The sequence below is a fragment of the Chanodichthys erythropterus genome, chromosome 7 (genome assembly GCF_024489055.1).
Source record: "Chanodichthys erythropterus isolate Z2021 chromosome 7, ASM2448905v1, whole genome shotgun sequence".
NCBI lineage: Eukaryota > Metazoa > Chordata > Actinopteri > Cypriniformes > Xenocyprididae > Chanodichthys > Chanodichthys erythropterus.
In genome coordinates, this window is record NC_090227.1 from 26,286,713 (window position 1) to 26,312,959 (window position 26,247).

At 37.8% G+C, this 26,247-nt stretch overlaps 2 protein-coding genes across 3 annotated transcripts; both read right to left on the minus strand.

The window, feature by feature from the left end:
• Positions 1–774: 774 nt before the first annotated feature.
• LOC137022915 (B-cadherin-like) lies at positions 775–11,493 on the minus strand. Its single transcript, XM_067389384.1, has 15 exons — positions 11,464–11,493; positions 10,947–11,048; positions 10,255–10,404; positions 9,972–10,127; positions 9,550–9,694; positions 9,292–9,458; positions 5,958–6,086; positions 5,681–5,866; positions 5,198–5,442; positions 4,394–4,536; positions 2,373–2,594; positions 2,066–2,284; positions 1,436–1,572; positions 1,193–1,324; positions 775–995 (listed from the first exon to the last, which is right to left on the minus strand). Exons 1-15 carry the CDS (start codon positions 11,491–11,493, stop codon positions 786–788), a joined length of 2,373 nt encoding a protein of 790 aa, XP_067245485.1. The 3' UTR covers positions 775–785.
• Positions 11,494–14,532: 3,039 nt separating this feature from the next.
• Positions 14,533–26,239, minus strand: anln2 (anillin, actin binding protein 2). 2 transcript variants are annotated; one of them, XM_067389189.1, is made up of 23 exons: positions 26,135–26,239; positions 25,589–25,654; positions 25,205–25,381; positions 23,974–24,060; positions 23,691–23,863; positions 23,497–23,589; positions 22,448–22,577; positions 21,885–22,366; positions 21,435–21,529; positions 20,940–21,066; positions 20,678–20,813; positions 20,417–20,581; positions 20,191–20,317; positions 20,004–20,052; positions 19,789–19,854; positions 19,669–19,701; positions 19,034–19,055; positions 18,845–18,954; positions 18,505–18,558; positions 18,065–18,151; positions 16,863–16,970; positions 16,647–16,783; positions 14,533–15,834 (listed from the first exon to the last, which is right to left on the minus strand). In XM_067389189.1, exons 2-23 carry the CDS (start codon positions 25,644–25,646, stop codon positions 15,672–15,674), a joined length of 2,679 nt encoding a protein of 892 aa, XP_067245290.1. In that variant the 5' UTR covers positions 25,647–25,654; positions 26,135–26,239; the 3' UTR covers positions 14,533–15,671. The 2 variants fall into 2 exon arrangements, with proteins under 2 accessions (XP_067245290.1, XP_067245291.1); XM_067389190.1 differs by lacking the exon at positions 18,505–18,558.
• Between the last annotated feature and the right edge of the window lie 8 nt (positions 26,240–26,247).

Sequence of the window (26,247 nt, forward strand, 5' to 3'; positions counted from 1 at the left end):
ATTGAGCGTACATCAGTTGTACACTTTTTATTGCGGTGCATTGTGGGATTGAATGAGTGCACTCTATAATGTCCACTAAGGATTCAGACACCCCTAAAAATGGCTGTTCCCTTAAATAGTGCCATATTTAAGGGTGTTGGAGGCGATTTCTGACATAGGGTTGCTCTGCTTAAATGCAGTCATACTAATGAGGCTCAGGTGTGGCCAATCAGCACATGCTCCCAGCTGCTGATTGAATGATGAGAAGTAGGCTGCATCCGAAAACTTAAAAATGCTGCCTCCGGAGGATCGATTTTTGAAGGCAGCATAGATGCATCCTTTGCTGCCTTTGATATCCCACAATCCTGTGCTTTCCATTCTGTGACATTTGAGCTAAAAGATGGCATCTGAAAGTTGCATTTGGTGGTCAGTTTGTGTGTGCATGTACATTTTTGACCATTGCTTTCCACTTTTGATGTCATTTCTAGCGAGAAATTATTATTTTGCTGTAGATCATTAAACCATTACACTTGCTCAGAAGTCTGTCCGAAATCAGTTTCAAGAGGTGCCTTCATGTGCAAACGCTGCCTGGAAAGTCATTGCCTGATATGGCAGTGAGGCCACAAGTCAGCTGCTTAGGTTTTCGGATGCAGCCGTGGTGACGCAGAAGTGCCCTCGGGATACTCATCACAAGTACAAAGATGTACCTCTTGCCCCAGTAACAAGCTATAGCTATCATTTTTGCTCATTTTTCTGACAGAATGTATTGACAGATTTCACATCACACTCTCCTATATGAGGACATATCATTCATCTCCTCCTACAGCATACATGTCAGCCAGTCTCCTGAACTTAGGTCCCCACTTCTGCAAATCCTGGAAGTCCAAATCTCCATCGCTGATGGACGACTGCAGAGAGCTGAGAGATCCAGCTTCAGACCCCTCACCCTCATGAGCAAACACCAGCATGGAGTCATACGGCACCACACAGTGGTCATCATCTGCTGTCCACAGATTCTACAGAAACACAGAGTCCAATAGATTACACAAGCATGTAACTCATGATGGTAATTGTGGACATGTTCCTGGATCTTTTGTTGGTCCAACCCTTTTACTTTTTTGTTGTTGTTTCAGGACCAACAAGTATGTTGAACTTGCGGAAATAATGGGGACTCTCATGAACATATACACACAAACACTCTTACTATACATACTTCATAAATTAAGTTTCCAATATCTTCTTTCTCTTCTGGATGTTGCCAATAGAAGACCGTATGTAAGGCCGTCGGGGCAATATCTGTAGAGGAAATGTCTGGTCCCCTGCACAACAGCATCATATCATAGACCTGTAACACACATGTACATACACAACATAAACACTGAGTACAGTAAGACTTAACAGAAGTAAACCGATTCAGTGGATTCAATGAACATGATTTGAGGAAGACCATGAGCACCTGGTCCTGTTCGCCGCATCCTTCCTCATTGTAACAAAAAATATTGCCCCTGTCTTCTTCTTTCTGGCTGAACTGTTCCCACTTTCTCCCACACTTTCTCTTCAGGTGAAGAAACAACAGCATCAGCAGCAGCAGCACTAAAGAAAAGAAGAAATATATTTATTACATATTATCAACACTGTTATTAGTAGGCCAGCATTATAATTATTATTATCAATGATAATAATAATAATAAATGTTCCTTAAGCATAAAATCAGCATATTAGAATGATTTCAGAAGGATCATGTGACACTGAAGACTGGAATAATGATGCTGAAAATTCAGCTTTTCCATCACAGGAATAAATTTGAATACATTTTCAAATACAAAATATTTCTTTAAATTGTAATTATATTTCACGATAATAATGTTTTTACTGTGTGTTTTGATAAAATAAATGCAGCCTTGGTGAGCATAAGAACTTCTTGTTAAAACAATATAAAAAAAACTATTACTGACCCCAAACTTAAACGGTAGTGTATAAATGGATTTACAAATATATATTTAGGAATTAAAATATCATATTTAGGTTCATAAATATACACATTTTTTCTTGTTTGTAAGCCCATATTTATGGGTTGTTTGCTTACCAAGAAAGCATAAGATAGCTGCTAAAACATAGACGGGCAGGATGAAGATGTTAGGAGCATATACACCGCTGGAGCAGGTAACGTCATCACCTTTACAGTCACACACCTCCACTATGATAGAACTGTTCTGAGACAACATCTTAGTGTCGTACACACGCAACAGCAGGCTGTATTCACCAAGAGCCAACCGTCTGAGTGGTCTAAACCCCACCTCACAGCCTGAGAATCGAGAAGAGAAAAAATTGTGAGGTATCCAGTTTATCTATAACAGATTATCAAAACTTAATGTTAGCTGAACCAGTCTTACTGGAGTTGCTGATGATGGTCCAGTTGCTTTGATATTCTTTATGTAGCTCTGTGATGAATGGTGGGCCGTTTTCTGGCCCATCTGGATCTGTGATGGTCAAACAAATGGGCTTTGGTTCTGTAGAACATATTTGGACTCTGCTCTGATCCAGCACTGGAGCGTTGTCATTAACATCCACCAGCTTAATCACTAATGTGCCTGTTCCTGTGGCAGGCTCAATGTCTACAGAAAAAAATAAATAAAATTTGCAACAAATTTGAAGGCTTGAGTGTGCAGTTTAAAAAGAAGTGGCATTAAAGTAGCTCACCAGAAGAGTAAAATTCTGTAACCTGTTGTGCATTTTTTTTCTGTAGGACACACAAGGAGATGTTAAGCAGAATGTCTACTCTGTTCTTTTCTGCTCAGTAAAGACTGGTAAATTACCATTAAGAGATCATGTGTGAACACTGAACAGGACATTTTTAAAAATACTGGTAAATAGGTTCTGGCGATTTCCCGGTATGAGAAGTTGTAACAATACCAGTGAATTACTGGTATGATGCTGTGTGTGAACAAAGAAATCGTTCATCAGTATAATCACATACGAGGTCAGAATGCGCAGATGTAAGAAGTCTGCTTTGGACCAATCATAAAGCTCTGTCTGAGCTGTTTTCAGTAAGTTCCGCTGCAGTTATTGTGTACTATTTGTATATGCTAAAGGCTTCTATATTATGCATCTCATGTTTTTAAGAGCAAAACCGCATTCGGTTTGATCATCCTCTTATGCCTGCCACTCAGAAGTAAAACAAAAAATTTAATCAAATTGGACAGATAGTGAAACTAAAGCGCTTCTCATCCAGGTCGATTAAGAAAACAGCTCAATGTTTAAAGGTCATTTTTGATGATTTACATCATAGAGTTCACTAGTGTTTTGGATGTGTGAAAGGCATCTTTCCGTTAAAAAAAGTTGTTCTGGTAATTTTACGGTAATTTACAGGGATTACTGTGTGAAAGGGGCCAATAATGACTATAGCTGTGAAGCTCCAAAAAGGACAAAAATGCTTAATTAAGTAGTCAAAACAATATATTATAATATGCAATTCTTCTAAAGCCAACATCAGATGTGTTTCGAGCAACAGTGTTTAAAGGGGTAGTTCACCCAAAAATTAAAATTCTGTCATTAAGTACTCACCCTCATGTTGTTCCACACCTGTAAGACCTTCGTTCATCTTCGGAACATAAATTACATCAAATCCGATGGCTCAGTGAGGCCTCCATTTACAGCAAGATAATTAACACTTACAAATGCCCAGAAAGCTACTAAACATATATTTAAAACAGTTCATGTGACTACAGTCATTTAACCTTAATGTTATGAAGCGACAAGATAACTTTTTGTGTGCCAAAAAAACAAAATTATGACTATATTCAACAATATCTAGTGATGGGTGATTTCAAAACACTGCTTCATGAACATTCAAAGCTTTACTAATCTTTTGTTTCGAGTCCGTGGTTCGGAGCATGTATCAAATTGCCAAAGTCATGTGAACCACTGGAATTTTTAAATGTTTCGAAACACTTAGGATGTAATGAAGCCTTGTTTACTGAAATCATGTGACTTTTGCAGTTGCTCCGAACTACTGATTTGAAACAAAAGATTCGTAAAGCTTTGAAGCTTCATGAAGCAGTGTTTTGAAATTGGCCATCACTAGATATTGTTGAATAAAGTCGTTACTTTGCTTTTTGGCGCACAAAAAGTATTCTCGTCACTTCATAACATTAGGGTTGAACCACTATAGTCACATGAACTGTTTTAATATGTCTTTAGTAGCTTTCTGGGCATTTGAAAGTGTTAATTATCTTGCTGGCAACGCAGGCCTCACTGAGCCATCGGATTTTATCAAAAACATCTTAATTTGTGTTATGAAGATGACCGACGGTCTTACGGGTGTAGAACAACATGAGGGTGAGTAATTAATGACAGAATTTTCATTTTTGGGTGAACTAACCCTTTTAAGCATCTGAATATTTAATTCAATTACCATTGTCATATGCAACTACTAAGACTGTGTACTGTTCATGTCTTATGAACAAGGCCTCTCTGTCCAGTGAGCTCCTGACTCTGATGAGTCCAGTGTCCTCAGTGATCTCCAGCCAGTTTGCAAAATCGTGCAGCAATTTATATCTGACATCAAAACAAAAACGAAACGATGAACATGACAGAAACAGTGGTGCATATAAAATGGTATTGTTTACAAGTGTATCATAGTAATACCATAGAATCTTTGAGGTACCTTGGAGTACAATTTAAATAGTAGAAAAGATAATAAATAATGAATAATTATAATTAATAAATAATTTAAATACATGAATATGTTAATACCATATACATCAAAGTATCATAGTGTTACAGTACCATCTGATCACTGTTAAATGGTACCACCACAGTACTTCATTGTACAGGCATTTTGTGATAAAAAAAATTGTGATAGTTGGTTTTTACAGTACAAAGAAATAATTCACAGATTAAAATAAAAGAACATCAACATACTATTTACCCAGCCAGCATTTCAATGTTTATCGAATCAACGTCATGCAAAGCTAAATCACTGTTGAAATCTTGCTTATCGAATTAAAGTTGATACCAAAATTGTTCAAAGTTGGTTTATAAGTATTTTGTTAAACATTTTACAATCATTTAGCTTTAAACACTGTTTCAACTTTGAAACAAATGACATTATTACAACTTTGAAGTTTTGTCGCATGCCAGCTGGATAAATACACAAAAAAAGGGGTTTCATGATATGACACCGTATAAATGTGCTGTGTATGTATGAATGTAAAACCTTATTTTCTGCTCTCTAGCAGTGTCTGGGTCTTTGGCCGTGTAATTTTGGATGGTGCTGCCCACCACAACGTTCTCTTGAACCATGATCTGTATCTCTGCAGGCTCAAATACAGGTGGCTCATTTACATCCTGCACCATGATGGTGACTGTAGCAGTGGAGGTGGACAAAGGAACAGCAAAAGGAACCTCGTTCTCTACCACTACCAGCAGAGAGAAATTGTTGGCCTGCTCAAAGTCCAGACCCTGAAAATATAAGGACAACTGGATTTTTATTTTCTGAGGAAAAAATTCACCATCACTGGGTGTTTGTCAAAAAAAACAAAAAGGGGAAAAAAGCTTGTAACACATGCTGATGGCACGACATAGTCACAGTGCTATTGTGAAGAAAATAAAATCTACACTACTAGCCAAAAAGTTTGGGGTCAGTAATATTTTAAGTTTTTATATCTTTGTATCTGAGTGTATATTTGTATTTATTCACTTTTGATGTTGTGATGATTCCCTCCATCCTGCTGGGGCCGGTGCTGATGTTGAAGAAACCTTCCTCGTTGCCCTGGATGATGGTGAACTTCGTCACTGAGTTTGCAGTTAAAGGCTCGTCTCTATCTGTAGCGTCCAACCTTGCAACAATTTCCTCAGCCTTATTTTCTTGAACTGTGCTTGCATACTTCCAAAACACACACAAACAGTTTCATAAGTACTCAATGCCAGATGTGTTTGGAAAATTAAGCTTGAAGCCAAACCAACAATGAACTCACTGTTCTTTTGCTGAACTTAGGTGCATGGTCATTGCTATCAGTGACTTTGATGTTGACCATACAGGTGGAAGAATGACCATGACCATCCATATCAGCCGCCTCTACAGCCAGCGTATACACTGTATGTGTCTGTTACCAAAGAGATGGCGACAGAGACAGCCATGTTCAATAGACAGTTATGAAACGACCCTTTATTATAGTGTTTCCCAACCCTATTCCTGGAGGCACACCAACATCACACATTTTGGATGTCTCCTTTATCTGAGTTTTAGACAAGCACTCGCAAACTTCCCTAAGCACTTCCCCTCGGGGGAATCCTTGCCGCCATTTTGAAGTACGGTCCACTTCGTGAAGTGGACGAGGGAAATTTATATGAACAGATCGTCACTCCCTTGATTTTGACTGAGGAAGCAAGTCTACTTCATATGTACACTTCAGGCAGCTCCATATCCCACAATGCAACAAGACTATGACATCACCGCATATCGCATTTTATTTACCCCACCACAAACAACTCAATGATATATTAATTATGTTTTTTAATATTCAAAACACACATACACTGAACAAAATTATAAACGCAACACTTTTGTTTTTGCCCCCATTTTTCATGAGCTGAACTCAAAGATCTATAACTTTTTCTATGTACACAAAAGGCCTATTTCTCTCAAATACGGTTCACAAATCTGTCTAAATCTGTGTTAGTGAGCACTTCTCCTTTGCTGAGACAATCCATCCACCTCACAGGTGTGGTATATCAAGATGCTGATTAGACAGCATGATTATTGCACAGGTGTGCCTTAGGCTAGCCACAATAAAAGGCCACTCTAAAATGTGCAGTTTTACAGTATCAGGGGAGTCCGAAAACCAATCAGTATCTGGTGTGACCACCATTTGCCTCACGTAGTGCAACACATCTCCATCAAATAAAGCTGATCAGGTTGTTGATTATGGCCTGTGGAATGTTGGTCCACTCCTCTTCAATGGCTGTGCGAAGTTGCTGGATATTGGCAGGATACGCCGATCCAGAGCATCCCAAACATGCTTAATGAGTGACATGTCCGGTGAGTATGCTGGCCATGCAAGAACTGGGATGTTTTCAGCTTCCAGGATTTGTGTACAGATCCTTGCAACATGGGGCCGTGCATTATTATGCTGCAACATGAGGTGATGGTCATGGATGAATGGCACAACGATGGGCCTCAGGATCTCATCACGGTATCTCTGTGCATTCAAAATGCCTCAATAAAATGCACCTGTGTTCGTTGTCCATAACTTACGCCTGCCCATATCATAACCCCACCGCCACCATGGGCCACTCGATCCACAACACTGACATCAGCAAACCGCTCACCCACACGACACCATAGACGCTGTCTGCCATCTGCCCTGTACAGTGAAAACTGGGATTCATCTGTGAAGAGAACACCTCTCCAAAGTGCCAGACCCATGAAATGTGAGCATTTGCCCACTCAAGTCGGTTACAATGACGAACTGCAGTCAGGTCGAGACCCTGATGAGGACGACGAGCATGCAGATGAGCTTCCCTGAGACGGTTTCTGACAGTTTGTGCAGAAATTCTTTGGTTATGCAAACCGATTGTTGCTGTTGTATGAACTGCCAAATTCTCTGAAATGCCTTTGGAGACTGCTTATGGTAGAGAAATGAACATTAAATTCACGGGCAACAGCTCTGGTGGACATTCCTGCAGTCAGCATGCCAATTGCACGCTCCCTCAAAACTTGCGACATCTGCGGCATTGTACTGTGTGATAAAACTGCACATTTTAGAGTGGCCTTTTATTGTGGCCAGCCTAAGGCACACCTGTGCAATAAACATGCTAATCAGAATCTCTATATGCCACACCTGCTGTGAGGTGGATGGATTATCTCGGCAAAGGAGAAGTGCTCACTAACACAGATTTAGACAGATTTGTGAACAGTATTTGAGAGAAATAGGCCTTTTGTGTACATAGAAAAAAATCTTAGATTGAGTTCATGAAAAATGGCAGCAAAAACAAAAGTGTTGTGTTTATAATTTTGTTCAGTGTATATACATATAGAATGCTACACTAAACAATTTCGTAAGTGATCAAAAGCTTAGGATGTTAGCTCAGAACATTGCAAAGGTTCTGCCAGTAGTTGGCACTCATGCAACGTAAGCAATGACGTACATCCGAGTTAACGAGACTGAGAGAAGTTAGTGAGGGAAGGGCATAAAAAAACCCAAACTGGAACGCAGCCTTGGAGTCTCTACTAACAAGCTGATCAGTTGAATCGGGTTTGTTTGATTAGGACGAGTTTGAAAATGTGTAGTGGTGGTGTGCCTCCAAGAACAGGGAACACTGGTTTAATATACACCATTGTTCAAAAGTTTGGGGTTAGTAAGATATTTCAAAAACAAAGGAAAAAGAAAAGAAAATAATCATTTTTTTATTTTTAAAATCAGAGTCATTTGCATTGCTAGAAGCATTGCACAAACCTGGGCAAAATTTAGAATGTAAGATTTGGCTCCTTTTCATTTAATTGGAATGTGAATTGGAATTTGATTGAACTATGAGATTTTTTAAACTTGTTTAAACTTTCAAACAAATTTTTGTCAAGCAGTCATTTAAAGTTTGTCTTGATGAACTTTCCTTTTCAAGTTAAAAATGTCTAATTCTAATTTCAGATCATTTCAATTGTATTAAATTGCAATTCTGCATACTGTTTGCTACCTGGATACAAATTCAATTTAAAAAGCATTCTCAATTCACGTAGCCAGAGTATGATAATCTGCAGAAACTACAGGCCCACCCATAAATCATAGGGCACACAAAAAGATCCTTTTGGTCCAGTGTCATTTTAGTATTATTTATGTATTTTGAGAAAACCCACATTCAAGACATCTATTTTTAATTAGTTTTAGTTTTTTTCTATTTAGCTTGAATTTATTTTTATTTCAGTTTTAGTATTTTTAGTCCTTAAACTTAAAAAACTTGAATGAAATTGGGCAACTAACTAAAATAGATTGAGTTTAAGCTTTGTACGTTCATCTAACATTATATATTATTTCAGCTTAATTTCAATGGACAAAAATTATTATTACTTTAAAAATGTATTTTTGCCATTTTGCCTTTATTGAGATAGAATAGTGTAGGGAACTGACAGGAAGCAAAGTGGGAGAGAGTCCGGGAGAGGACCATGAGCTGGGATTCGAACTCAGGCCAGACGAAGCACAATTGCGCTATGTCAGAGTGCTGCTCACAAGCTTCGACAACAACAAATATTTATAATAGCTTTCGTTTTCATAACAACTGGTCTCTGCATGTGTAAACTCTCTTAAGTTTTAGTACCTCTCTGTCCAAAATGCCCATAGAGGCCAGACTGATGATTCCATTGGTTGGGTCAATGTGGAACACCCCACCGTTGGGTTCCTGTCTCACCAGTTTGTAACGAACCTTGGCGTTAAAGGTTTTGGGGTCATCCAGGTCCTCTGCCGTCACTTGTACGATAGACACATCTGTATAAAACAAAGTATTTTATGTTATGTTGTCTTCTAAGAAACAAATGTTTAGTTATTGAAAGATATTTCTGAGATCTCCACATCCTACCTTGTTTTGCCCTTTCTAGGACCTCTCCCATAAAAGGATTTTGGGTACAGAATGGTTTGTTGTCATTTTGGTCAATAACTTTTATGGTGAGTTCGACAGGGGTTTCATTGTAGTCTTGATCCTCTGCTGAGGCATGAGTTGTGAGCTGCTCGAGTGCACATACACACATAACATACAACATACAGCAATGAACTAAATTAATAATTGATGATCTTTACAATGGAACTGAACAGCCGAAATGCATCATTTTCCTGTCATCACTGTTAAGCTGCTTTGAAACAATCTGTATTGTATAAAGCACTATATAAAGTTTACTTGACTTGACATTTATCAACATAAACTACTTCTATAAAGTTACACACTAACTGTCTTAACATGTTATGTTTGAGAACCAGGTTCTTTGATCAATGCAGGTCACTCACAACATATTCTTCAGTTTCCTCTCTGTCCAGGGATTTGGTGACCCACAACATGCCTGAATATTTTTGCACTTTGAAAAGGCCCTCAGGAGGCTGGTCAGCTCCAGCACCTGTGATTTTATAAATCATTTTCTTGGAAGCAGCAGCGGTGGACTTCATCTATGCAGCAAAACATACAGGCAAAGAAAAGAACATTTCTTAAGTGAAATCTCAAATAAAGACAGAGCAAAGAGGACAATGATATGCAAAATAAAAAGCAAAAAGGACACATAGAAGAGAGATACACCTTCACCACTTCCTTTGGGAATGGGCCTTTGTCATTTTCTGGAATGCTGACAGGGGGAATCAACCAATCCCTCTTTCTTCTGATCATGCCATTATATGGCTCAGGAAAGACCGTCATCAAGACGTTATGGGTCTCTGGGGTTGTACTATTCTGAATGACATAAATTTAAATAGAATAACCAAATATGTAAATGTTTTAAAAGATTTTGAGTAACAGTACAATAGTTCCAAAAAGTATTTGGACTTTTCAGCCACATTTTAAAATTCAAAATACAAATTTCAAAGCAAGATAGCACAAACACACTTTTCAAAATGTTTGTTAGGTTTTAAATGATATGACGATAGATACACTTTTCACAATTATGATTAAAATGCATTTGGACAGTTTGTGGTTGTCAGACGTTGGCAAAACATTTTCATATGTGATTATGAACTACACTTGTGTTCAGAGACACTGATTTGAATCCAATTAAAAAACAACAAAAAAAAACAACAACAACAACAACAGCAGCTGGTTAAATGTAATTGCAAAAATGTCTCAGACAAGTTTGGGATCATTTGTTTGCAGATGCCACTTGTTTTTGCGATGAATTACTTTTTCAATTTTAAGCAAACATCCAAAAACTTCTTGGAACTACTAAAAAGGTTTTAGAAATAATAAGAGAAATCAGAAAAAAGTCAGTAAATATATACCTGCCAAAGCGGGCTGCTGTTTCTCTTGTCAAGCATGAACTGTCCCTGTTGAATGGCTTCTAAATACTCTGGTATGATCTCTCCTTGGATTGTGAATATCACCTGTTAAAGCATACATGAAGCATGCATCATTTTATATGTAATTTCAAATAATAATAATTAAAGAAATGTATAATAATAAAAAATAAAAAAATCCATGACTTTTCACATGAATCAGGTTGCATACAATTCCTATAGGTAAAGCTGGAACACAGAAAACTCAATTCTGATGCATTCATTTTCTTTCTCCATTCTGTGTTAAAATCAGCAGACATGACTCATTTTAAAGAATTACACATACAGCTATTAATAAAAAAGAATGACATGGCTGAATACTGAAAAAAATTCCATATATATACAATATATATATAATTTTGCAAGATCCAACATCTAAACTTTTACAGACAGAAATACAGATAGATGGTGTCTTCATCACATGCATAAAACAAAAATATAAGAAAAAAGAAACAACACTCACCAGAGACAAAACACATGTGTATCCTTTCATGCTCACAATGTAATGGAGTAATAAAATACACGTGAAATACACACTTTAGCTGTGTATCTCTTTCTAGTTCCTAGTGGTAGCTGTGCTGTACAGTCTGATCTCGGTGTGTGTGTGTGTGCATTTGCATGTTTATGTGAAGGTGCTAAAGGCAAAACGTCAGAGGACAATGAGCTTCACGTCAGGTGATGGCATGTTTAAAAACATGAAGCAGGTCTAAGAAGTGTAGGAGTCATATGCAGCATTGCATGGAACAATTCAGTGCCAGCTTCAATAAACTACAACCAACATCCATGTTTTTTTTTTATTTTTTTATCCAACATAAAAATGTTAAGTTATAATAAAATGCAGTCTGTTTGCAAGTGTATTGATGCTTAAGCCCTTGGGGTGAACAAATAGACAAAAGTGTTGCTATGTCATCATGGAAAAATTAGTTCAAGAGAACTGTTTTTGTTTTTTTTAAATGGAAATGCTCCATATACTGTAAATCCATTGCACTGACAGCAGTGCATCTGGTGAATTTTCTGGTAAAACATTACAAAACTGTTCCATAAATAATATTTAACAATGCAGGAACATTAATTCTGCAGTTACTGCCAAGAACTACTGTACAAAGGGGGCAAACATATGATTTGGGTTATTGATTTTTAGCTAATCAATTACTGAATTGTATATACATACTGTAGAACAACTGACTGACTGTTGAAAATAATTAATAATTATCTACTTAACACAAAAGTAACCTTTTAAATGTAATGCTGATAACTAGCTTTTGCAGTCATTCAGTAGCAATAAATGCTACCATGCCACTGTTCACAATGCCCTCACCAAGAAATTGTTTTCTTTAAAAATAATCATACAGTTTAGGACAAAACTTGAAACCCAATAAGGATAAAGCTTACTGACCAAAAGAACTCATAAGCCAACTTAGAAAAAACACCTGGCAGAACATTACAAGCTATCTTGCCTCATAGAAATATATGGAAGTGTGTGTCCTACATCAAGTTTCTTTACGATTTCACTTCTGATCATTACTAGTAAGTATCTGTCTGGATCAGTATTTAAACCTGATTATTTAATCTGCTCATTTAAAGTGAAACTTTTTTGAAAAAAAAAAAAAAAAAAAAAAAAAAAAAAAAAAAACTAATATTTTCTAGATTATGTAAAAAAATACCGAAAAATCTAGTTCACTTGACGCATAGCAAGTGATTACTGAGAAAATGTAAAAATTTACTTAAATACAGGGATAAATTGAATTAACAAATTTTGACATCATTTACTCAGGGTTCCTACACATTTTCCATTTCAAAATTCCATACTTTTCCAGACTCAAATTTCCAGACCTCCTTCCAAACGATTTTCTCCCATTGGTAAGCCTCAGTCTCCTTTCCTATGTTTTCTCTGCTTCATGTTTTTAGTATGGGTCTTACAGTCTTTTAGTGATTTTTAAATCAGTGTTTGATTGTTGAAATAAAGTTCTGTATTTAGTACTCACGTCTAGGCCCTTCTCATCTTAAAACTACGTTCCTTTGTGACTTCTGTTGCGGATTAATCTAAATTAATTAAAGTACTAATATATTCCCGGTTTAAAAGGGTGGCGTAGTGACTTTGTTTCCTTTTAAAAATTAAAATAAATAAAAATAATAATAATAAATGATTGACAGTAGGGCTGAGCATTGACACAAATTTCACAATTGAATGCGATTTGGATTCAGAAGCTTGCGATTTGATTACCTTCGATTCAATATTGATTCATTTGGGGCATACAGCTGGTACATCATTATAATATTAGGTTAAAACTGATTTGCAAGCTACTTTCATATAGGCTAAATTACACATAAGGAAGTTTATATAAAATTTTAATGACAATTATTTTTCTTTTTTTTATTTAGGCTTAAAAACATTTAAATGGTGGCTGTCATGAAACAGATTTATACATTTAATATTGAAGCACATGTTAAGTACAAATACAATGAATATGCAATAGCCTATAGTGCATATATTTAACAAAATGCTCCTCTCGAAGTTCATTTTTAAGCTGAATAATGAGTTTTTGGACATTGAACGGCTTTTCTGAGGTAGGCTACATGCTGTTTTATTGATGCCTTTCTGCAGTTGAAACAATGATTGATCGATCGTATGTGATACAGATTTCAGTAAGTTGTACTTTATCTTTCAACATACCTTCGGATGTTCAATCATGTTTTATTTTGTGCTGTAACTAGTAAAGCGGAAGAGATGGTTGATTCACAAGAGCTACAGCGATCTATCACGCCACAGAGCACCAAAAAAGATCACGACTCATTCCAGCCTATGGGAAAGTAGCCCATTTTCGATTCTTGTGAGAATCCCGAGACACGCACTCGCCCTGAAAAAAACCTCTTCCGATCTACACAATTCACATAACTTATGTATTTTGATTCAAAATAGCTAATTTCACTGTAAAGTGACTAGTTTACAAGTATAATAAATTAGAAAACTGAATAGAGACAATAGTCTGGAAACACAAATATTTTTCCATACTCTGATTTCTTTTTTCCATACTTTTCCAGACCTAGAAAATTACTCAAATCAAATTCCATACTTTTCCAAACCGCGTAGGAACCCTGTTTACTCACCCTCAAGTTGCTCCAAACCTTTCTTCTGCTGAACACAAAAGATGATATTTTGAAGAATATGGGTAACCAAACAGTTGATGGACCCCACTGACTTCCATCAACTGCTTGGTTACCAACATTCTTCAAAGTATCTTGTTTTGTTTAACAGAAGAAAGAAATTCATACAGGTTTGGAGACCACTTGAAGGTGAGTAAATGATGACAGAATTCTCATTTTTGGGTGAACTATCCGTTTGAGTAAAACGGCTTGTAATGATGTTGTCCGGCAATGTAGAGATCTGTAAAATGAAGTCCTACGAATAATATATTAAAACAAAAAATAAGATCTGCTGCCAAGTTTAAGTTTAAAAGAAAACAAATACTTCAGGCTTTAACAGCCATATTTATTTTATAGTACCTTTACCAGGATATGTCATATAGTTTTATATCGTTTAACACAGCAATAGCATATGAGACCCTTGGCAAAAACACATATATGGGACATACATGGCACAGAAACATTTCCAACAGTCTCACAGTCCCTAGAGTGGCAACTCTTCATTCTCAAGAAAACCAGAATCTTCAAATAAACCCCCAAAAGGTCACAAGGTCATACCTTGCTCTCTCTCCCCCTGCAAGTATTATCATACAGTATTTTCAGACAGATAACTCTGTAGTGTTATTCTTACATTTGCACATTCCAGATTTGAAGCCAAGAACCCCATACGACCATCAGATTAGAGTATAAAGTCAATTGTTTCGTTTATGCTGCACAGACTGTCTCCTAAAAATATAATGTACACCTCAGTAGATATAATGCATGGCCAGATACTCCCAAAAGTATACAACTGTCAATGTTTTTCAAAATCAAGTCATATGGAGGTCAAGTCACGAAACTGTTCTCCCAGAAAAATCATAAGCTTTACGATTCATGACGTACTTCATACATTGTACATTCAAATAAAACTATTCTCCCTTCTAGATGAAGACTGCAGTATGACAGTCATATAAATTGTTCCCAGAGTAAATGAAAAAGCAAAAACATAAAAAGCTTTAGTCAAAGGCAGACAAGAAGCGCTTCCCAACTAATGCTGTAAACATAACCATATCATTTAGTGTAATTAAGGACACCCTCATACATGAGCATAACCTGAAACAGATTATAGTATTAAAATGTAAAACTTTCATTTCAGTAATAAGCAATTGTCTGAATAAAGCAGGAGATAAATAAACATTCAAATAGGCACTTAAGAGACTTACCACATACATATAAACTGGACTGCTCTTACTACATGGCTTACCTGAAAATTGATGGCACTGGCAAATCTATCCTTACAGAATCTCTAAGAAGTATTAGATTAGATCAGAAATCTTAACAAATATGCCACTATTCTGTATGCATCTAATAAAGCAAAAGAACATGCACATATGTAGATTATGATACTCTATTACGTAAAACAGTCCTGTTTTGCTGCCCCCGAGTTTATTCTCAGAAGCTCTTCATGTATTTTTTTTAGTGCCACATATGATCTTCTCAGAGATCTCCTTTCTTAGTGTTACATGGTAAGGTTTCACATTTGTGTTGTTACAGAATGCTCTCACGAGAGGTCCCGGTGTTAGAGGATGTGCTGGCCCGGTTATCGTTGGAAACAGGCTTCCTGTTCCAGGTAAGAGAGTCCAGTAAGGTTTGATTCAGTTTCTCCATCCAGTCAGCCCTCTCCTCTCGTGTGTCAGCTGAAAACCAGCACCTGCACAACAAAAGATCATTTAAATACACTTAAATTCAAAATTTTAGTGTAAACCGATAATATTTCAGGACTGAATGCAGAAATGTGAAGCTCATTTGAACAACCCCCTTTCTGGATGGAGCAACTTCTGGTTTTGCCTGATTATCTTTTTTGGAGCTCTACAAACATGATCACTAGTCACTGTTGTTCTATGGAAAAGAGGAGCATGAAAATTCTCCTTTGTGATTCAAGGAAAAAGATATGGCATACAGGTGTGGAACATGAGAGGGACGAAAGAAGTATAATTTCTGGCTGAACTACTGCTTTAAAGTGGTACCAAGGCCAATACAACCAGGCTGCTATGGATACACTTGACCAGAGTCAAATACTGCCATGCTTTAGTAGGAAATACTCTTTAGCAAACATTTAGCCATAATGGTGTCGATTTGTATTGTACCTGAGTGCAAAAATTCAAAGAGTAAACATTTAGCGGGAGTGAGTGACTTTCAGTTTCTAAGTGAAGGATCCAGAGTGTTGTATGCAGTGGCTAAAAGAATCGTAAATATGGAGAGAACGCCGTGACCTCAGTCGTTCCGACTGTCTGTGGGCAGGGATACAAAAATACATAAGTATTTTCTGTAATTTTCACGAAAGCCCTGGAGCTGTCAAAAGACTTTTGCTGACAAATAAGCGTAAATTTCTTGGTCCAGGTAACAGAGAGAAAAAGTAAACATTGTTTATTTACATATACTACCGACATTGTATTTGTAACAAAACAAAGAGCATTGAAAATAGGTTAAGTTACACTTTAAGTAAATACATGGATGCATTACTTCTTCAAGGTCTGGCTGTCTTCTTGCTGAAGGGTGTTAGTCTCTACTAACTCAAAGGTGTGTGGTCGTGCACAGCACTCGCGCTCCACAGGTCTGACACTGCAGAAGCTAAAGAGAGAGAGACTGCCATCTGCTGGCTGGAAGAAGGGATGATAAATATACATTAATGAGTAAAAAGAATGCACATTACATACAAACATAACTGCACAAACCCACCTTGTTGCCCATCTCATTAGGGTAGTTCCAGTAAAGCAGGTGTCCTCCTTCCAGAAGGAAGTAGAACCTCTGCCAGGCTCCAAAGCCACTCACATCCTCAAACATGGTCTACAAAGAGGAAGAAGAAAATAATAACGGCATAAATTTCACAGTACATTTCCTACACACATAGATCATAAATAACACGAAATAACAAAAAGCTGCATTACAAAACATTTTTGGTCCAGCACAGATGAAATTAATAATTCAATAAAAAAAAAAAAAAAAAAAAAAAAAAAAAAAAAAAAACAGTTCTGATGTAATCAGAGAGAAACAACACTGCTTTCTTAGGCCCCATTTACACTAGTGCATTTTTTATTTAAAATGGTGTTAAATCCTAGTCTACACTGGCATTTCAGAAACGATCTCAATCTACACTACACGGCCAAAAATGCATGTCACGACTGTTCATGCACACCGGGCATGTGCATAAACAGTTGCCTCTTGCACATGTAGGCAGCTGCAGTATAAAAAGAAAAAAAAGCTGAGTTTAACTGCACAATGGCTGCTAAAAATTACAACAAAGCCAGCAAGGATTGCAGTTCAGTCTCCATGTTATTGTTTACATGGTCGTCAAGGATACGCAGAGCGAACGTGGGCAGACATGCCATCGTTTTCAAAAGTCTCTGTTTTGGTCTGTTTATACTGAAACGCAACCCTGGTATTTTCAAACTAAAACGGGGTCTGCAGCGTTTGAGGTTTGAAAACGCCAGCGTAGTGTAAACGATAGGCGTAACTGTAGCAAAACTTATGCGTTTTAAAATGAAAACCCACTAGTGTAAACGGGGCCTTAGTGTCTTCCTCAAATGCAAAGCCTCCACCCTGTTCACTGAACTTACAGTATGTCATCAAGCAGAGGTCTGGCTATGCAAGACTACTGCTTTCTGAGACCATCTGCAGCTATACTATGCAAAAAAAACAGAATATTTTTCAATTGGTCTTTCATTTAAAAACTTGCATTCAAATGGACCAGGATATGGAGATAAACTGCTCACTTATCTGCTTTATTAAACGTGTATTGCCAAATGTATTAACAAATTTTTGCTTATATACAAATGAACTGAAGGAGTACCAATATAAAAAAAAAAAATCCCATTTTCATGTAATAAAACCAGCCAACAGAGGTATCAGTCAGGTTCTGGGACACATATACGTCAACTCACCAAAAAGCCCTGATGCTGGACGTTGGAGTGGCCCTCACTGTGCAGCTGCATATAGATGTGGCCCTCTAGAGGAGAAAGGAAGGGAACCTACACAAAATAACAAATGTGTTAGTCACGACACAGGAAAAAGAAAAACAACAGATGTGCATGAAAAAAAAATAATATATAATATATATTTATATTTTAGTCATGGCTAATACAACCATTTCACAGTTCAGCTTTGAGATCATTTTGAATCTATTTTTCAGTCCTAACTGATACAGGACTGGGATATTGTTTTATTTTGTCCCAAAGCAAAATAAATTTTATTGACCATTGCATTCCATTGAATAAAATACCCAGGATTTGACTCTGTCACACACAAACACAGGAAATGAGTAAAAAAATGTGAAATGTGCCGACTAAACCAAAAGCAGAGACTAAGGTGGAAAGAGTGACACCTTTTCCTGAAACTCATCTCCGAGAAGTCGCCTGATTTTGCCTTCAAATTTCATCTGAGTGGAAAGAAACAGGAGAGATGGACAGAGACCCAGTTACATCACCACAACTCCCACCACAGTGCAAACACAAGAGAAAACCTCAGTACACTGTTCAACCATTGATGTCCTAATTAATGCCCAAAGTGAAGATCAACAATCAACAGGTAAAAGTGTATACAATATTTATTGACCTAAATAAAAAATGTGAGTGATAAAACATGTTTAAAAAGGTGAGGACAACACACAAAAACTTAATCTCCTTTTTCTCTCTAATGTGATCACAGTTTAGTTGCATTAATACCTTGTCCAGAAGAAACTTGCTCCGTCCCAATGAATTCAGTGTGATCTTGTGAGAGCCCACTAATGTAAAGTTACTAGAGCGCTGAGCACTCAGGCCAGGCAGAGTAGCAGCTATAATGAACAGAGGAGAAATATCAATATCTGATACCACCAATCAACCAATGATTAAGTGAGGAACTTAAATACTTACACGTCACACTTTGGTTCGATTTCTAGGAAAACAAAAATAGACATTTGGATGAGCTGAGGTTATATAGTAATAAGTAATTTTCTGCCAATTTAAAAGACACATTGGTCCTCATTCTTGAAACATGGGCAGAATTATTTTCTGAATTGTGTGTAAAAGTATTCTTATGCAAGTTGTAACTTTGAATTGAATTACGTGAATTCATTTTATGAACAATTAGGGCTGGGCGATATATCGCATGCGATTGTCACGCGCATTTCGTCAGTTAAGCCGGTTCCCTGAATACCGCGAAATCGCCATCACCTGCTTTCAAATGGAGTGGCATTTAATAGACAGAGCCATGGATCACTGACAAGCTACGCAATATCGTGTTCATTATCGAAGGTGATTCATCTTCGATAATGAACACGATATTGCGTAGCTTGTCAGTGAACTATGGCTCTGTCTATTAAATGCCGCTCCATTTGAAAGCAGGTGATGGCGATTTCGCGGTATTCAGGGAACCGGCTTAACTGACGAAATGCGCGTGACAATCGCATGCGATATATCGCCCAGCCCTATGAACAATATAACAATTACAGAAAATACCGAAATTTGTTTAACTCATGTTTCATGAAACAGAGAAAGAAGATGCATACCGTGATGCTGTGGAGAATCTTCTTGGGAGTCACCTAGAAACACAAACATTTCTGTTGCAGCTGTAATGATAAAAGTAATAAAACACTCTGCTCTCTCAATATGTGGGAAAGTGTACATACCCTTGACTTTGTTGAGCTGCGGAACTGCTGAGTATTCACACTGCAGGTATTACTCTGAGTACTGGACTATAAAACAAAGAAATACACATATATAACAACACCTTATTATGAACTAGTTTAATGTGGAAAAATGTAAGCAAAACAGTTTGTGAGGGGATATTTCCTTTCGAACTAATGAAAACTAATGTTTTTGGTCATATATGAGATGTACCTACCAAACTGTAGACCTCAACATCAATTTCAAAACTGGAGCGAATGTCTTGTCTGTGGAAGCAAAGATTAAACCAGGGTAAATACCTACTGTTATATTTAAAAGCCTTCTGCCAAAAACACTGTGCCATTTTAAACTCTGACATCAGTTTAAAGAAGCAGCAGAGCATTTTATGTAGTGTATGGACTCACAGTGTGATGGAAGTTGGAAAGGAGATAGTGTCTCCATTTTGGGCATCAGCAGCAGTAGCCAGAGGCGTCGCGACAATGTTACATGGGCCATAACGGACCAAAACGAAGAAGTAGTGCGTTGGACGGCCTGTATAGAGACAGCAGCCACAACAAATTGTATGTCAACACTGTCCTTGTACAATCAAGATTTAACTGCTTCCATTAATAAATATGGATTAATGCTCACCTGTACGAGCAGAACACACAAACTCCACCTTGAGGGGCAGCTGGATGCTGCTGATGCTGACAGTGCCCCTGCAGGCCTGGAGAGATGCATTCTGGGACTCTGGTTGTCCAGACTCACCCTCTCTCAGCCTGCTGACCTCTGCCAGTAAAGCTGCTCGCTTCTCACCTGTATTCAGGGACAGATTAGAGCCAAATCAGAGCATGCAGCTTCAGTGATTTACAGAAGGTTCAAGCTTTTTCAATAGGGTTCTACTGTACTTACTGGAGACAAGCAGAAGTTTCTCAGCCTCAGCCTCCTGCTGGGAACCCTTCCCATGTTCCTCATCACTGCAGCAGCTCAGAGCCTGTAGAGTCTGTGTGATGATTGTCTGCAACTTGGCTGCCTCCTCGTTTAAAGCCTTAAACAGACCAAATAAAATCACCTGAATCAAATCCTGAATGCATGACGTCTCTTAAAATACCCCAGACTATGTTTCTCTACAGGAAGACAAATTAATTCATTATCTATAGACCCCTTTTCAAACCTTAATTCTCTCCTTGATGTTAATGGGCTTTTTTGAGGTCTTTTCTTGAACCGGCTTCTGAACTCCAGGGGTCAAGCTCTGAGTAGAGGGAGGGTGGATCTTCCTCTGTGAGCGGTAGGCATCAATGCTGTCAATCATAGGTAAAAGAACTGTAAATGATAATGACCTGTGTATGTGATTTAAAAATAACCAAAAAGGGTAAATACCAGTGGCTGACCAAAATCTAGAAAGCCGAGTGGCTCATGACCGATATAATACTCTTATGTACTACAGTTCAAATTTTTGGGGTCAGTAATATATTTCCACTGCATTTTTAATAAAATAAATGCAGTCTTGGTGAGCATAAGAGACGTTCTTTTAAAAACATCTTACAAACCCAAACTTCTGAATGGTAGTGTATTATATAAGAAATCTGGCTGTCTACCAGTAGTATGCATCATGCCTTACAAATTCAAATGATCAAGATGGATAAAACACAGTGATAGGGAAGCGTACCTGTATAAAGGTGGAACATTTTCAGCAGGACTAGCTGTCATTTCTTCAGGTGAGGGTGGTTGGACTGATGGCTCAGACACAGTGATTTCAATCTTCTGTAGGAACATTCAAAAAATGGTCTTGTTAACCACCTAATACATTTATTTCTATATAATTGATTAAATTCTTACACTGTCACTAAAAGTTGCATGTATTTGAATATTTGAATTTCTAATCTACACAAAGAAAAAAAAAAAAAGATGCAAATCAATGACTGGGATTTCATTTCATATGAAGAGTGGCATAATTATGCTAAAAGTCATATTGATAAAAACATTAATCACTTGGGTTTCATAAGCTACAAAATATATAGACATATTAATAGATTGAACACAATTCTAATGCAATTTCTCCCATTCACTGGCTGCCACTACAAGAACAATTAAAATATCTGAAACCAGGCCAGTATACCAGTGGTGTGACAACAGCCTCCACAGATTTGCTGAGAGGAGAGAGGATACAGCTGGGCGGCAGGGTTAGAAAGTCATCTTCAGCACCCATGGTGGCGATCTCCTGTTTCCCCTCTATTTCTCCTTCACCATGGTCAGACTGGAGCTCCTTCTCTTCATCCACTGCAGAACTGACATCAGGAGTTTCTACACTCTCTTCACACATCTCGCTGTGGTCAAGAGGCTCCTCATTTAATGTGACTATGACCGGTTCTGGTTTGTCTTCCATGTCAACTGTGACCAGTTCTGGTTTGTCTTCCATTTCAACTGTGTCCGGTTCCGTTTTGTCTACCTTTTCAGTCTGTGATGAATTGCTCTCAACTTTCTCCAACTCCACCTCCTCTTCCTTATTTCCATCTTCACCTTTATCTTCCGCTTCTGCGTGCTGTAGAACGTCCTCAAACATCTTGTCAATTAATGTGGAGGTGCTCAAAGCCTCAGGTTCTGTTAAAGAAATATATGTGGTATTTATGGCAAATATGGTAGTTTACATCAGATCCAACAGATTTCAGGAAGCACATTTACCTGTTGAGGTATAAAGTTCTTCATTGGGAAAACGGATGTCCACAGTACATGGAGGTGTGGTGTTCAGACTTCCATCAAATACCTTACTGTCACCTTCACAGGAGCTGAACTCAGTTCCCTTTAGCTCCTCCTGCAGAACAAATAAAAGCTGAAAGTAGGTTTTGCCCTACATTTACAATTAAAATGGTGCAGAAGTGAAAGTTACGTGACGTGTAGCCAACTATGGTGTCCCATACTTGGAATTTGTGCTCTGCATTTCACCCATTTAAGTGCACACAAACAGCAGTGAGTATTGAACACACCATGAACACACACCCAGAGCAGTGGGCAGCCATTTTTGCTACAGCGCCAGGGGAACCATATGCGGTTAGGTGCCTTGCTCAAGCACCTCAGTTATGGGTAATGAGAGTGGAAGAGAGCGCTGTTCATTCACTCCCCCCCACCTACATTTCCTGCCGGTACTGAATTCAGGTTACAAGTCCGACTCTTTAACCATTAGGCCACAACTGCCCCTGAAAGTGCGGAACAGAGCTAAACACTGTTCTCCCAAAGTGAGACTGTGCAAAACAAATCACTTTGCCTCAGTGACCATAACACTGCATTCACAACGCTTAATGGATGACATGTCTGAAGCTTTGCGCTGATGTGACCGTCATAGTGGCAACAGCCAATAACATTACTTTCCGGTGCATGAACGCAATTGGCTAGCTTCATAATTCAGTTCGGCAACGCATGACATCACCCATTCAACGTAAATGAGAAGCTTTAATGCAAACACCCTGTGTGATTGCACCGTAAGTATATACAGGAGGATGGACAGAACCAAGGGTGAAGAAAACTACTTTAACAAATTGTCTCAAATACATGCTCACACTCCCAGGCTGTAATGGAGGCCACTGGAGTTTTCGAGTTTTCCTGTAAACCCAGGGAGAGGATGTAGATGGAGATGCCCTCTGGAAAATGGATATTATTTACTTTTGATCTAAATGCCCTAAAACCAGACAAGATTCCACAAGGAGCACAAAAACATCATAACCTGATTGGCTCACCTCAGTGAGGGAAGAGTCAGACAGACTCCTCTTCAACCACATGTTGTCTGCCACTGGCTGAACCTTCAATAAACGCAACTCATCCTCACGTGCCTGCATAAAAGACAGTTTATCTTAGTAACACAACAAATCCTGATTTGTTTTTGAAGGGTTGAATAGTCAGAAAAAAGGTCAGGTGGGTGAGGCAGATCTACCTGGCGTATACGAGACGCCTCTTTAGTGCTGGGTGTCACTGCAGCGTTCAGCTGCTGTTGGATGCCATGCACAAAGCTGGAGAGATTGCGTGTGCAGGGGGTGGAAGGAGCAGGGCTGTTCAGAGGTGTCGGAGCTTTGAAGCGCTGCAGGCGAGAGCTAAACTCTCCTTCACCTTTCATAAAAATACACATTCAGAATTAAACAGCACCTTTGAAATAATACAGAATGCAGTAAATGAAGAAGCAGTTGTGAAGTGAAGCCGGTGCGTATGAAAATACTCACCAATGTGACAGATCGCCGAGGTCATGCTGCCGCCGCAACCCTCAGACCCGGGGTCAGACAAGCAGCGCTGGACTAACCCAGTCCCACCTGACCAAACAGAAAAAGGACAATTCATTACTAAACTCTGAAAGTATCATTACAAAACATGCTTAAAAGCATATCAACAGCACATTTCCAAACACATTGAGGCAATAAAATGAGCATGCATTATAAAAGATAATGAAAGGTAGTTAATAAATAACATGGCCATTTTTTACTTTTTTTCTGCATCAAGTTTTTACATTCAAATTCAGATTTAAAGGTAAGTGCATTTTGTAGATGATTTAAAGGGTCAACATTTTCCCCTCCACAACTTTTAGTCTTTTTTGCAGTTCCTTTAAACAGTTTTGTAGTGGGGTTACATTTTAAAAGTACAGATATTGTATGTACAGTGGCATGAAAAAGTATGTGAACCCCTTGCAGAATCTGTGAAAATGAGAATTATTTTAATAAAATAAGAGGGATAATAAAAAAAAAAAATGTTATTTTTTTGTTTAGTACTGTCCTGAGTAAGATATTTACATAAAAGATGTTTGCATTTAGTTCACAAGACAAAACAATAGCTGAATTTATTAAAATAACCACACACAGTATTGAGAATCAATGGTTCACATACTTATGAATGGGGTTATTTTAATAAATTCAGCTATTGTTTTGTCATCTTTTATGTAAAATATCTTACTCAGGACAGTACTAAACAAAAAATAACATGCATTTTTTATTATCCCTCTTATATTATTGAAATAATTCTCATTTTCACAGATTCTGCATGGGGTTCACATACTTTTTCATGCCACTGTAGCCTCCATGCAGCCTCATGCATAATACAAAATGCATAATAAGTATACAAGATTAGCATATACAAAAAAAAGTTAGGGCCATACAGTTCTAAAGTGTTAGATTTTATTTAATGGGCTTGCTATTATAGAAAGGAATAGCAAACATTACATGTTCAATGAAAACAAAAATGACTGTTTCCTTTTATGTGCCATTCTGAAATATCAAAAGATGAACAACAAAGAACTTGTTGAACATCTTTTAATAACCAGAGTGGCTGATTATAATAAGCATCATTATACAAACACAAAATTCTGCAGTGAAAATATAGTATCCCATTCCCAAATTTCAAAAAGAGTGTTGTAAAAGTTGGCTTTTTGAGTGATCTTACAAATGGATACATTTGGAATCTTACCATCTCGTCTCTGGCTGAGTTGCTGGACCCTGGAGCGGATGGAGGATATGGCTGGAGTGTCTGGTTTCACCTCTAGCTCTGCCAACCTCGAGCGCGTCCTGGCAGGGGATTTTGTGGGGTCCAGGTTCTCCTCTCCCCCTGCTGCCAACCGTCTTTTCTTCAACACGTTTTCAAGTTCTGGAAACATTAAGTGGCCTAATGGTTAAACTGACAATGTCACATATAATCTTAAAAGTGTATATAAAAACTTCAGCTGCAAATGAAAAAGCTCAAGCTGACATTTTTTATACGTCAACAATTAACAAATTAATATACTAATAATATACTAATACACACATGTCTGTATAAAGCGTGAAGGAGTGAAAGGTGAAAACACATTCTTACCACTACAGGCTGAAGTGTTTTCCTCCAGTGGATCTCTCGGTCTCTTCTGATTTTCCATCTTTTCACCTGACAGTTGAAAAACAGCTTGAAGTTCAGCGAAATTAACTTTAATTTAGAGTTTACAACCTATTCAAGAAAAAAGACTGGCCACAGTCATAAATCAGGTGTATCTGAGATATTAGGCATTTACTTTATGTGAAATTCGACATATGCAGAAGTGTTACTAACTTTGTTTACATAGTAACGTTACTGTAGAAAAATGGATATAGTTTTATTTCAAATCTTCTTATCAACATCAATAAACTACGAACGTTGTCGTCGATGTGAGATTACAGATGAATCTAAACTAACGTTATCTAATTATGTGTTTTGCATATATCGACAGTTTTCGAGGCCAATGCGCTGCTAGCAAGCGACCATTGTTGAACATTGTTGAAAATACGAAATCCAAAATGGACGGAGACATAAAGAGAGAAAAGCTATGGTTTGCGTTTAAATATATTATATCATTTTGTCAGATTTAGAGTTAAAATATATTTATCTTACCTCAGTAAAAGAACCGTGTCAGAGTTGGTGGAGTTTTCAAACGTCTGACTTGTCTGTCAGCTGAGCTCGAGCGTTTGAATTTCCGCGGGCGCTCCGCGCATGCGCAGAGCATC